Source organism: Saccopteryx bilineata, chromosome 6, assembly GCF_036850765.1.
Source record: "Saccopteryx bilineata isolate mSacBil1 chromosome 6, mSacBil1_pri_phased_curated, whole genome shotgun sequence".
In the NCBI taxonomy this organism is placed as follows: domain Eukaryota; kingdom Metazoa; phylum Chordata; class Mammalia; order Chiroptera; family Emballonuridae; genus Saccopteryx; species Saccopteryx bilineata.
Window position 1 is genome coordinate 57083901 of NC_089495.1, and position 13647 is coordinate 57097547.

General features: G+C 32.6%; 1 protein-coding gene across 1 annotated transcript in view; it reads right to left on the reverse strand.

Moving 5' to 3' along the window:
- Positions 1–397: 397 nt before the first annotated feature.
- The window catches only part of GPC5 (glypican 5), a 1883811-nt gene continuing 1870561 nt past the window's right edge, over positions 398–13647 (reverse strand). The window contains exon 9 of the mRNA XM_066235594.1: positions 398–602. Within this exon, the coding sequence (XP_066091691.1) occupies positions 445–602 (158 nt within the window). The 3' untranslated portion in view covers positions 398–444. The remainder of the gene's footprint in view (positions 603–13647) is intronic.

Genomic DNA, 13647 nt, shown 5'->3' on the forward strand with positions numbered 1-13647 from the left:
GAAGATTTTCTTAAAAATGCATGCATACTACTTGCCATTGTTTATTTTGATTCATTTAATGGAATCCTTATTCCAGTACTTAAGAAACACTCTGTAATGTTTGCATTGTCCTGCAAATACATCTTCATCCAAAATATTTTTCTTTTAGAAAGGAATGGGTTTGGAATTTAGGATGATAAAATAACAGATTCTGTATTTGCAGATTTACTATGTTAGAATTTAAGAAGGTTTAAACTAGATTCAAAGGAGACAGCTTTTCAAACATTCTATACTTTAAATGTTGATTTTTACATACTTTGCAAACTTTCCAACATATTTTATAAGAGGTGTTACATACCTTTTCATAAATATAACTGTTACATAAAAAAATCTTATTCCAATCAGATAGAGAGGGAGAGTAATTAGACTTCAAGAAGACATATATATCAGGGGAGAAGAGTGCAGTTACCAAAGCCCAGGGAATAACATCACCACACCCATCAGAGTCAATGTCATTGACTCTGTTGCTGCTGTACATCCTGCTCCTGCTGTGTCTAAGGTATTATCACCGTCTGTTTGATGGATTTGCTTTACATCACTGAGGTTCATCTCATCTGGCATCCCTGCAGAGGCAAATAAGAAAACACAGGATGATGCATGACTACTTTACCATGATACATATACAACAACTCTTAAACCTTAGTCTGGACACCATCATTTTTTCATAGCATTCTCTAAATGATTAATGTGATCCACGTATTTCTGTTCTTCTAAAACTGGAGAGTCCAGATCCTTGAGTGAGAGTTCTCAGAAATATAAAAGTAAAGTGAAATGCTTTTCCCTCCAATTTCTTAAAGCATTTGGAGTATTTCCTTAATGTCACTGATCGGTAAAACAGTAAAAAGAAATTAATTAAAATGTAATGAGCAATAGCATTATTTCTTATCCCGAAGCCTTAACAACTGTAGTAACTATGTGCAAACTTTCTCTTAAAAATAAAACAATAAAAGGAGAAATAATTAAATAGAGCATTTTAAAAACAGTATCCTTATTGGAAATATATCAAATATATAATAACTAATATTAAATGATGTCCTTTATATACACATAAACTTTAGGAATGTTTATGTGTAGAAATCAGTCAATAGATCAAAGAATTTTTATATTAGGTGGCCTTAATATTAAATTTAGTGATGAAGTAATTGATTAAAAAAAGTCATAAAAAAGTCATCAATATTGACCACGATTCAGTCATACTAGTTATCATTTCTCTGTGTTATAAATCTTGACAAGCTAAGGAAGAGACTAGCCCCCAAATTATTGGGGATAAAATAATCATTTTTTAAAAGAAATCTATAATATATGTAGGAAATTACTAACTTATCATTGATTGTCTAATGCCACCCATGTTCTGGGGCCATGTGACTGGATTATCTCATGGCATATCACTATCATTCACAATTAAGTTTAAACTCAGTGTTGCTATAGCTATACATATTGACATCGTAATCATAGCGAGACTGAAAAAAAGCTTCAGAAAAAGAATAGCCAATACTTATGTAATTAGGTCAATACACATATATAATTCAGAAGTAAGCTCTATTGCATTCAGAACATTAAAATGAAGTGCAACTCTACTGATCTGCCATATTGATTTTACACTCTGGGTTCCTGCATTATTATTCATTGTTTGGATACTTGTTTTGCCCTTCTGTGTCATTAGGCAAGATGAATAAACTAGTGATTTATTTTTTATAGGGACTGGAGTAGAGTGTAAATATTTTAGTCATGGTTTTATACTTCTTATTATGCTACAGCTTAACAATGAGTTATGAGGGCTCTAGGCACTTAAAATAATTTTTTCTCCAAGATTACTAAATAAATTGGAAATTTAAAGGATTTACTTTTCTTTTCTAAAGCAATGTAAAGAGGTGCCTGGATTGTATTAATGAATAACTTCTTCTAATGCCTCTCTAAACTGGTATTTTTCTAATTCATTCATGAGCCAGGCACTGGTCTGAGTTCAAGCAATGCCATCATGAGTAATAATATGTAAGTAGAAAGATGTTAAATTTATGCCTACAAGTCAGACAATGCCAAAAGATATATTCTATGTTCAATCTAATGTCATTTTACATCTGATGGAGAGATGTTACTAATAAATAAATATAATAGTGCTAAGGAGGATGATCTCTTGAGGTAAGATTTGTAGAAAAAGGATTGAAGATTCCTTTCAGAGCATGACAGGGCTGCAGTTTTGAATCAAATCACAACTTGGCCTTAATGTTTAAGAAAGCTCACTATGCTGAGATCTGATTAGATCTCAAGCACCACAATTATTTGATACAATGATTATTTTCTTAAAGGAATTTAATAGACTAAGTTTGTAAATTATACCAAAGCTTACCCAAAGACCCCTAAAGGAAAAATCAGTTTAGAAATTTATTTGATTAACAAATTAAGAAAACCAAATGAATCTTTGAATAATCCTCTCTATGCATAATAGCAACACACAAATATGCCAATAAATTCATATTTCTGCCCTCAGTAGCTTACCGTCTGGTAGGGTAAGATAGTCATATTGTTACAAAGCTAATGTAATACTAAAACTTGAGTACACGCCTGATGATTGGTGCTGTGAAGTATATAAAAAGACTGTAACTTGGTGAGGGAAGGCTCCACTAAACAAGTGTTAATGTGGATTAATTTATTTGGCAAAGCAAGAGCGCTTGCTATGGTGCCAGTACTATTCCAAGTACTTCACAAATATTAACTTGTTTAATTCTCACAACACTTCCATCTGGTAGGCACTTACTATGCCTGCTTTTTACAGATGAGGAAAATGAGACACTGGGAGTTTAAATAACATGTGAGTAGAAGAGCCAGGAATCAGATCCAGTCTGGACCCAACCTGTATTGTAATCACCTGCTGTGCTGACTTCAAGCACTTTGCTGGACACCAAGAAATCAGGATTTAATTTGGGAGCAAACAAAATCAATTATGTTTATCCAGAGAGTTTCATTAGGAGAATTATTTTCTCCTTCCTTGATCTGGGGTGGCTGATTATGTGCTTGTTTGGTGTATTAATCAAGCAATTGGAAGTTTTCAGGGTTAGAATTCCTGTGAGTGAGGAAAAAGGATGAGTAAGAATGCTTGAAGAATCAGAGAGCATTGCAGCTTCTTTTGTCATGTATATACTGGCCTTTCCCTTGAGGTGGGAGTGTGGGTATTTTTCCTTTTCTATCTATTCTGCCTAAAACATTATTTTAAAAACTTTCATTAAACAACATACACTATGTTTAAAGAGCATTTGTTTTTTATTTTTCATAAGAAAAATTGTCTGGGAAGGAAATTGTTAATTTGGTTACTCATTCACAAAATTCACCCACCTCTGGCTCTGTGTCAGGTACCGTGCTGGAGACTAAATATATACTATCCACTTCCAGGCTTTTTTCTTCATCCTTTGAGTCTAAAATAACTACCAGGTGTCTTTTCCACAAATGGTGAAAGTATAGAGGAGATTTAAATGTTGGGAGCAGGACTATATATAGGTCATTATTTGAATTCAATGAAGTCAAAATAATTTGCCTCTACAAACTGTGTTTTCAAGGTAGCTATAATCATGACACCACAAAAGAAATGCCTATTACAAAGTATGCTTTTAATAAATATTGTTTAATAGATGCATTGAATAATGATTCTGATTCTCATATAACAGTAGGATGAGTTAGGTACAATTATTTTTTCTCATTCTACAGATTAGGAACAGGTGCAGAGAAGTAATTTACTCGAGGTAACACTGTGGTTGGATCCCAGGTGCATTCCTGTCAAATGAGGTTCTCTTTGCTTTGAGAGAACCAAGTTTATTGCCACCGCATAATCAAAGCATTGAAGTTACAGTCAAACTCTGCTCTACCAACAGAATGGCTGGGTTACTTTACACATGACCCCTCATTTTACAGAACTTTACAATGAAAGTATTTTCAGTGAGAGAAGGGTTAGTCAAAATACAGTGCTAGCTAATTGATTAAATAAATATTTGGAAAATAAGCTAGATTTTTATTTCACAGAATCTCTGAAGTAAGTGCCTCTGTGACCAAAGATTTAAGTGCAAATAACAAAAAACCAAACAAAATATAGATGTTGATGTTTTACTTTTGTTTAGGTGATGGAAAGCATATTGATTTTTTAGGTAGAATCTATAAGATGAATAGTTTTAACTTTATAAAAAAGAACTTCTGTATCACATGGAACATCATTTAAAAAAACAAGGAGACAAAAAATGGAGAAAATTATGCAGTGTATATTGAGACAAAACTATAATGTCTTTAACATAAGAAGAATTCTCATAATTCATATGAAAACTACAATGTCCTCATAGAAAAATTGTGAAAGCAAATAAATAAAAATTTACAAAAAATAAATAAAAAATTAAAAGTCTTCTGTTTTGGAAAGCCAAAAAATACAATATTACACCTAATAAGGTCTTAATTATCTAATGCCTAGTTGACAAAGACAAAGCAAAGAGCAGATGATAGCCATTTTTGGCAAGGATAGAGCTCTTTTTAAGGAAGTTGGCTGAAATATATAAAAACTGTTTAAAATGCATGTTTACCTTGACCCAGGAATTATACTTTTATAAAGCAATTCTATGGAATTAAGAAATAATGCATATATATAACAAAATATAAATCTGTACATTATTGGTGAAAAATTATAGCCAGTAAGTGTCCACTCATTTTTTTTCTAAAATTAGATTTACTTCTCAGGGAAAACTAGGCAAGGGTTGGTAGACCAGTACTCTTTTTCTTAATTGACTTTATTGGGGTGATGATGGTTAATAAAATTACATAGGTTTCAAGTGTACAGTTCTATCATACATCATTTGTATATTGTATTGTGTGTTTACCATGTAAAGATGAATTTCCTTCCATCACACTTTATCCCCCTTTACCATCTCTATCTCTTCTTACCCCCTTTTCCTCTGCTAATCACCATACTGTTGTCTGTGTCTATGAGTTTTCTTTCTCTTTTTTTCCTTATTATTTCATTGTTTTCACCTAGCCCCTAGCTCTCTCTCTCTCTGGCAGCTGGCAGTCTGTTTTTTGTATCCATGAGTATTTTCTCTCTCTTTTTTTAAATTCAATTCCTACCCTTAAAGACCCCTAAACACCCCCATCACCCCAACAGTTGTCAGCATGCTTGCTATCTATGAACGTGTTTCTATTTTGCTAGTTATTTTGTTCATTAGATTCTACATACTAGTGAAATTATGAGGTAATTGTCTTTCTTTGACTGGCTTATTTCATTTAGCATAATGCTCTCCAGGTCCATCTATGCTTTCACAAAGGGTAAGATTTCTTTCTTTTTTACAGCAGAGTAGTATTCTGTTGTGTAGGTATACCACAGCTTTTATATCCATTCATCTACTCATTGGTACTTGGGCTGCTTCCAAATCTAGGGTATTATAAATAATGTTTCAATAAACATAACTGAGCATATGTTATTTTGAATCCGTGTTTTGCGTTTCTTCAGACATAGTCCCAGAAATAGAATCACTGGCTCATAAGGCAATTTTATTTTTAATTTTTTGAGGTAGCTCCATATTGCTTTTTATAGTCATTGCACCAATCTGCATTCCCACCAACAGTATATAAGGGTTACCTTTTCACCGCATCTTCACCAACACTTGTTTGTTGATTTATTGATGGTAGTCATGCTGAGAGGTGTGATGTGATAGCTCATGGTGGTTTTAATTTTCATTTCCCTGATGATTAGTGATATTGAGCATCTTTTCATGTCTATTGGCCATCAGTATGGCCTCTTTGGAACAGTGTCTATTTAAGTCCTTTGCCCATTTTTTAGTTAGATTTTTTGGGGGAGGTTTTTGGTGTTGAGTTGTGTAAGTTTTTTTAAAATTTTGGATAATATCCCCTTATCAGATATATAAATGACAAATATCTTCTCCCATTTAGTGGGCTGTCTTTTATTTTGTTGATGGTTTTTCCATACACATATAATAAATTCAAACAGTAGATATTTTATTGATATAGAAAACTATGTTTTAATATAATTATATATATAACTTTTATGATTAATAAGATTCTTTAAACTCTAATAATCTGTGCTTACCTTTATTTGAAGGTAGAGAATCCCTCAATTATTTCTTTATTCACTTAGTGAATAAAGCATTTAGTAATAATTAGGTGAATGAATAAATTGATTTTTAATCCAAGAGAGAGAATTATAAAATAAAAATGTTTCTCCAATTCAGTTTTTTCTCTTTTCTTTGTTTCCCTAGCTTTATGAGGTATAATTGATTTACAACATAATGTAATTTTAAGGTGTTCAACACAATGACTTTAATATACATATATATTGTAAAATGATTACCTCTACAGTTTTAAGGAACATCATTATGCTGTGTAATTACATATTTTTTTTGTTTGTGTGGTGAGAACACTTAAGATAAAATTTCTTAGTGACTTTCAAGTGTGTAATACAGTATTAGCTATAATTGCCATGCTGTATATTAGATCCTCAAAACTTATATATCTGATAACTAGAAGTTTGTACTCTTTAACTAACATCTCCCATTTACCCAACCCTTAACCCCTGCTAACCACCAATCTTATCTGTTTCTATGCTTGGATATTTTAGGTTTCATGTATAAATAAAATCATACAGTATTAGTCTTTCTTTCTTTTATTTATTTCACTTAGCATAACACTCTCAAGCTTCATTCAAGTATTTACAAATGGCAGGATTTTCTTCTTTCTCTTGGCTGAATAATATTCCATTGTGTATATATATGTGTGTATTTAAATATATATGTATACATCTTATATATATATTATACATAGTATATATACATATATAACCTTCCTTATTCATGTATGAATTTGCAAAATCTTAGTCTGTTCCATATAGTGGCTCTTGTGAAAGATGCTGTAATGAATATGGGTGTGCAGATATCTCCTGGAGATCCTGTTTTCATTTCCTTTGGCTATATACACGAAAAGGGATTGCTGGATTATTTGAAAGTTTTATTTTCTCTTTTTAAAGGTATCTCCATACGGTTTTCTATAGTGGCTGTATCAATTTACATTTCCACTAAAAGCACAAAAATATTCATTTTTCTCTACATCTTCATCCACACTTATCATTTGCCTTTTTGGCAATAGCCATTTTAACAGTTGTGAGGTGATATCTCATTATGATTTTGATTTGCATTTCCCTGGTGGTTAGTTATGTCCAGCACCTTTTCATGTACGTGTTGGTCATTTTTATGTTTACTTTAGAAAAATGTTTGTATAGTTCTCAAATGTGAGTTATTGTAATAAAAGAACATAGGTATGCTGTAGCAACACAGAATTTAGAATGAAAGATTAGAATTAGATGTAAATTTAAAGAAGAAAAGCTATATATGTAATAAAAAAGATCTCTACCAGAAAATTAACTTTGCAAGTACTTGCTAAAAAGAGTTACTATGGCTTTTGTTATATTGAATAAAAACTGTTACCCTTAGTAACTATTTTCTGGACTAATGATGGTTACTTATACCCAAATCAGCCATTTGTATTTGGCTAGACATTAGGGAGTCTAGCATATCTTAAATGTCTTAATATAACAGTTTGCCCCTTTTTTTGTGTGCGTGAATGTCTAATTCAGTTATATCCTGTCTTCTAGGAAATATAATTGATAGGTGCATCCAGGATGTTGAGTCTTTTAAGTTCAGGATATATCCTAAAAAGTGTTGGCTTTTTAAAAAAAATTTTATAGTGACTCCCATATAACCCAGTAACAAAAGCAAAGTGGCTGTTTGGTTGAAGAGACAAAATTCCGGATAATTCTATAGCCTCATAAACACCCTAACTAAAGATCATTTCTGGGATATTCTGCTTGACTTTTAGTAACCCTGCCAATAAATAGGGCTGTTCTCATGGTGCCTTATTCCATCCTTTGTGGAACAGGGAGATGAAATTTAATTACAGTTCTTTTGGTCGACTTTTAATAGCAATGTGTAGTCTTTTACAACAAATTATATGAATTATGGAGTAATTTTGGTTGGTAATAATTAAATAATTTATTTAAAAATTAATAGAAAATTATGACTATAAACCAAAGCTTTCCTTAAAATAGTATAATTTATTGTGACATTTTAGCTCTGGGTAATGTTGGGGATCATTATCACTTATTTGTTGTTATATCAAGTGAATTATCAGTAATCACCCAATTATTAACAATGAATAGGTTGTGGGAGGGATTGTGTTTTAGCACAAAGAGAATGATGTTTGTATTTTTTGTCATTTCCTGACTTTATATTTTATTCCATACAGATCATCTAGGTTGTTCCCTGTTTGCTTTATTGATTTTTGAAACTTTATAAAGAAAACAGATATCTCCTCTTAAAAATGACAAATTGTTTTAAGCAATTTAATAATAATATTACTGTTCTGGGTTTTGATGCTTTATTGTGAAATTTCTTCTACAATTAATTTTGAAATATAAAATTTAAAGTTCCTTTTTGATGCACCATTGGTAATTATCACCAAATATTAAAAGTATATTTATTAAATATACTGCAGTTCTCAGTTATATAGTATAGTTCTTTTTTTAATCTTATTTTTATTGATTTTAATGCAGTGACATTGATAAATCAGGATACATATGTTCAGAGAAAACATCTTCAGATTATTTTGACATTTGATTATGTTGCATACCCCTCACCCAAAGTCAAATTGTCTTCCATCACCTTCTATCTGGTTTTCTTTGTGCCCCTCTCCTCCCCCTACCCCTTATCTCTTTCCTCACCTCCTCCTCACCCCCCACCCCAACCCCCGTTATCATTACATTCTTGTCCATGTCTCTGAGTCTCATTTTTATGTCCCATCTATGTATGGATTCATATAGTTCTTAGTTTTTTCTGATTTACTTATTTCATTTTGTATAATGTTATCAAGGTCCATCCATGTTATTGTAAATGATCCGATGTCATCATTTCTTATGGTTGAGTAGTATTCCATAGTATATATGTACCAAAGCTTTATAATCCACTTGTCCACGGATGGACACTTGGGCTGTTTCCAGATATTCGCTATTCTGAACAATGCTGCCACAAACATGCGGGTGCATTTCTCCCTTTGGAGCAGTTCTATGGTGTTCTTAGGGTATATTCCTAAAAGTAGGATAGCTGGGTCAAAAGGCAGTTCAATTTTTAATTTTTTGAGGAATCTCCATACTGTTTCCCACAGTGGCTGCACCAGTCTGCATTCCCACCAGCAGTGCAGGAGGGTTCCCTTTTGTCCAGATCCTCGCCAGCACTTATTCTGTGTTGTTTTGTTGATGAGTGCCATTCTGACTGGTATGGGGTGATACCTCATTGTGGTTTCAATTTGCATTTCTCTAATGATTAGTGATGTTGAACATTTTTTCATATGCCTGTTGGCTATCTGTATGTCCTCTTTAAAGAAGTGTCTATTCATTTCTTTTTTCCATTTTTTTGATTGGATTGTTTGTTTTCCTGGGGTTGAGATTTTCAAGTCCTTTATAAATTTTGGTTATTAACCCCTTATCAGACGTATTGTCAAATATGTTCTCGCATTGTGTAGTTTGTCTTTTTATTCTGTTCTTATTGTCTTTAGCTGTGCAAACCTTTTTAGTTTGATACAGTTCCATTTGTTTATTCTGTCTTTTATTTCACTTGCCTGTGAGGATAAGTCAGTAAATATATCGCTGCGAGAGATGTCGGAGAGCTTACTGCCTATGTTTTCTTCTAAGATGCTTATGGTTTCACGGCTTACATTTAAGTCTTTTCTCCCTTTTGAGTTTATTTTTGTGAATGGTGTAAGTTGGTGGTCTAGTTTCATTTTTTTGCAAGTAGCTGTTCAATTTTCCCAACATCATTTATTAAAGAGGCTGTCTTTACTCCATTGTATTTCCTTAACTTCTTTGTCAAATATCAGTTGTCCATAGAGCTGTGGGTTTATTTCTGGGTTTGCTGTTCTGTTCCATTGATCTATATGCCTGTTCTTATGCCAGTACCAGGCTGTTTTGAGTACAATAGCCTTGTAGTATAACTTGATATTAGGAAGTGTGATACCTCCTGCTTTATTCTTCCTTTTCAAGATTGCTGAGGCTATTTGTGTTCTTTTTTGGTTCCATATAAATTTTTGGAATATGTGATGTATATCTTAAAAGTATGTCATTGGTATTTTAATTGGTATTGCATTGAATTTATACATTGCTTTGGGTAATATAGACATTTTAATGATGTTTATTCTTCCTAATCAGAGCACAGTATATGCTTCCATTTGTTTGTATCTTACTTGATTTCCTTTATCAATGTTTTATAATTTTCCACTACAATCTTTAGTCTCCTTGGTTAAATTTACTCCTAGGTACATTTTTTTTTGGTTGTAATAGTGAAGGGAACTGTTTCCTTAATTTCTCTTTCTGACTGTTCATTGTTGGTGTATAAAAATGCCTCTGATTTTTGAGTATTAATTTTATATCCTGCCACTTTGCTGAATTCATTTATCAGGTCCAGTAGTTTTTTGACTGAGACTTTAGGGTTTTCTATATACAATATCATATCATCTGGACATAATGATAGTTTAACTTCTTCTTTTCCAACTTGAATTCCTTTTATTTCTTCTTCTTGTCTGATTGCAGTGGCTAGGACTTTCAGGACTATGTTGAATAAGAGTAGTGAAAGGGGCACCCCTGCCTTGTTCCTGATCTTAAGGGGATTGCTTTTACTTTTTGTCCATTGAGTATGATGTTGGCTGTAGATGACTTTTAGCATGTTGAGATAAGTTCCCTATATTCCCACTTTGTTGAGAGTTTTGATCATGAATGGATGCTGGATTTTATCAAATGCTTTTTCTGCATCTATTAAAATTCTCATATGGTTTTTCTCCTTCCTTTTGTTTATGTAATGAATCACATTGGTTGATTTGTGAATATTGTACCAGCCTTGCCTCCCCAGAGTAAATCTCACTTGATTATGGTGTATGATTTTTTCCATATATTATTGGATCCAGTTTGCTAATATTTTGATGAGGATTTTAGCATCTATATTCATCAGTGATATTGGCCTATAAATTTCTTTCTTTGTGTTGTCTTTGCCTGGTTTTGGAATCGGAATTATGCTCGCATCTTAAAAGGAGTTTGGAAGTCTTCCTTCGTCTTGAATTTTTTGAAATAGCTTGAGAAGAATAGGAGTTAGTTTCTTTGAATATTTGGTAGAATTCACTTGTGAAGCCATCTGGCCTAGGACTTTTCTTTGTTGGGAGTTTTTGACAACTGTTTCAATCTCATTTGGTGTAATTGGTCTGTTTAGGTTTTCTGATTCTTCCAGATTGGTTTTTGGAAGATTGTATGTTTCAAGGAATTTTTCCATTTCATCTAGGTTGTCTAGTTTTTTGGCATAAGTTCTTTATAGTATTTTCTTACAATATTTTGAATTTCTGTTGTGATAGTTGTTATTTCTCCACTCTCATTTCTAATTTTATTTATTTGAGTCCTCTCTCTTTATTTCTTGGTGAGTCTAGTTAAAAGTTCATCAATCTTGTTTATCTTTTCAAAGAACCAGCTCCTAGTTTCATTGATCCTCTGTATTGTTTCTTTAGCCTCTATGTCATTTATTTCTGCTCTGATCTTTATTATTTCCTTCCTTCTACTGTATTTGGGCTTTACTTGCTGTTATTTTTTTAGGGGATTTTAGATGCAGGGTGAAGTTGTTTCTTTGAGCTTTTTCTAGCTTCTTAAAGTGTGCTTGTACTGCAATGAACTTCCCTCTCAGTACTTACTGCTTTCGCAGTGTCACATAAGTTTTGTGTTTTTGTATGTTCATTATCATTCGATTCTAGAAATTTTTTTATTTCTTCTCTGATCTCATTCTTAATCCATTTTTTATTTAATAACCTGCTATTTGTTTCCATGTGTTTGAGAATTTTTGAGTTTTTCTGTTGTGGTTCATTTCTAGTTTTATGCCATTGTGATCAGAGAAAGTGCTTGATATGATTTTAATCTTCTTATATTTGTTGAGACCACTTTTGTGCCCTAACATGTGGTCTATGCTAGAGAATGTACCATGAGCACTTGAAAAGAATGTATATTCTGCTGCTTTAGGGTGAAGTTTTTGAAGATATCTATGAAATCAAGTTGATCTAGTGTGTCCTTTAAGTCTGCTGTTTCTTTGTTAATTTTCTTTCTTGAGGGTCTATCTAGTGATGTTAGTGAGGTATTGAAATCCCCTACTATTATAGTATTGCTGTTGATCTCTCCCTTTATATCCATAAAAGTCTGCTTTATATATTTAGGTGCTCCTATATTAGGTGCATAGATATTTATAATAGTTATATCTTTCTGTTGGATTGCTCTCTTTATCATTATGTAGTGGCTTTTTTTTTATCTCTTACTATATCCTTTGTTTTAAAGTCCACTTTTTCTGATATAAGTATTGCTACCCCAGCTTTTTTTCTTTTCCATTTGCATAAAATGTTTTTTTCTGGCCTGACCTGTGGTGGTGCAGTTTAGAGAGTGTCGACCTGGAAACGCTGAGGTTGCCAGTTAGAAATCCTTGGTTTGCTTGGTCAAGGCATATATGGGAGTTGATACTTCCAGCTCTTCCCCCCTTCTCTCTCTCTGTCTCTCCTCTCTCTCTCTTTTTCTCTCTCTCTCTGTCTCTCCTTCTCCTTTCTAAAATAAATAAATAAATATAAAATTTAAAAAAAAGTAATGTTTTTTTCATCCTTTTACCTTTAGTCTATGTGCATATTTTTTTTTAAGGTGTGTCTCTTTTAGACAGCACATGTACAGGTCCTGTTTTCTTATCCATGCAGCTACCCTATGTATTTTGATTGGATCATTTAATCCATTTACATTTAAGGTTATTTTTATATGTAGTTGTTTATTGCCATTTTATTCTTTAAAGTTGTATTCCTCTTTTGTTATATTCTTTCCCCACTTAGATCTCTTTACAACAAGCCCCTTAACATTTCCTGCAGCATTGGTTTGGTTGTAATGAAATCCTTGAGGTTTTTTTTTTTTCTTTTTCTGGGAAGCTTTTTATTTCTCTTTCAATTTTCAATGATAGCCTTGCTAAATAAAGTAGTCTTGGTTGTAGGTTCTTGTCCTGAATTACTTTGAATATTTGTTGCCATTCCCTTCTTGCCTCAAGTTTTTCTGCTGAGAAGTCTAATGTCATCCTTATGGGGGCTTCTTTGTAAGTGATAGCCTTTTTTTCTCTAGCAGCTTTTAATATTTTCTCTTTATCACTTAGCTTTGGTATTTTAATTCTGATGTGTCTTGGTGTAGGTTTCTTTGGGTTTCTCTTTAAGGGAGTTTTCTGTGTTTCTTGAACTTGTGAGAGTTTCTCCTGCATTAATTTAGCAAAGTTTTCAGCTATGATATGATTGAATAAAGTCTCTATCTCTTGTTCTTTCTCTTCTTCTTCAGTAAACCCTATCATGTGGATGTTATTTCTTTTCATGTTGTCACAGAGCTCTCTAAGAGTTTCCTCTGACTTTTTGAGTCTCTTTTCTTTTTTCTTCTCTGCTTTTATGTCTTCATTCCACTTGTCCTACAACTCACTGATTTGATCCTCAGCTCCATCCATCCTGTTTTTAATTCCTTCCATTGTGGTCTTCATTTGTGATATT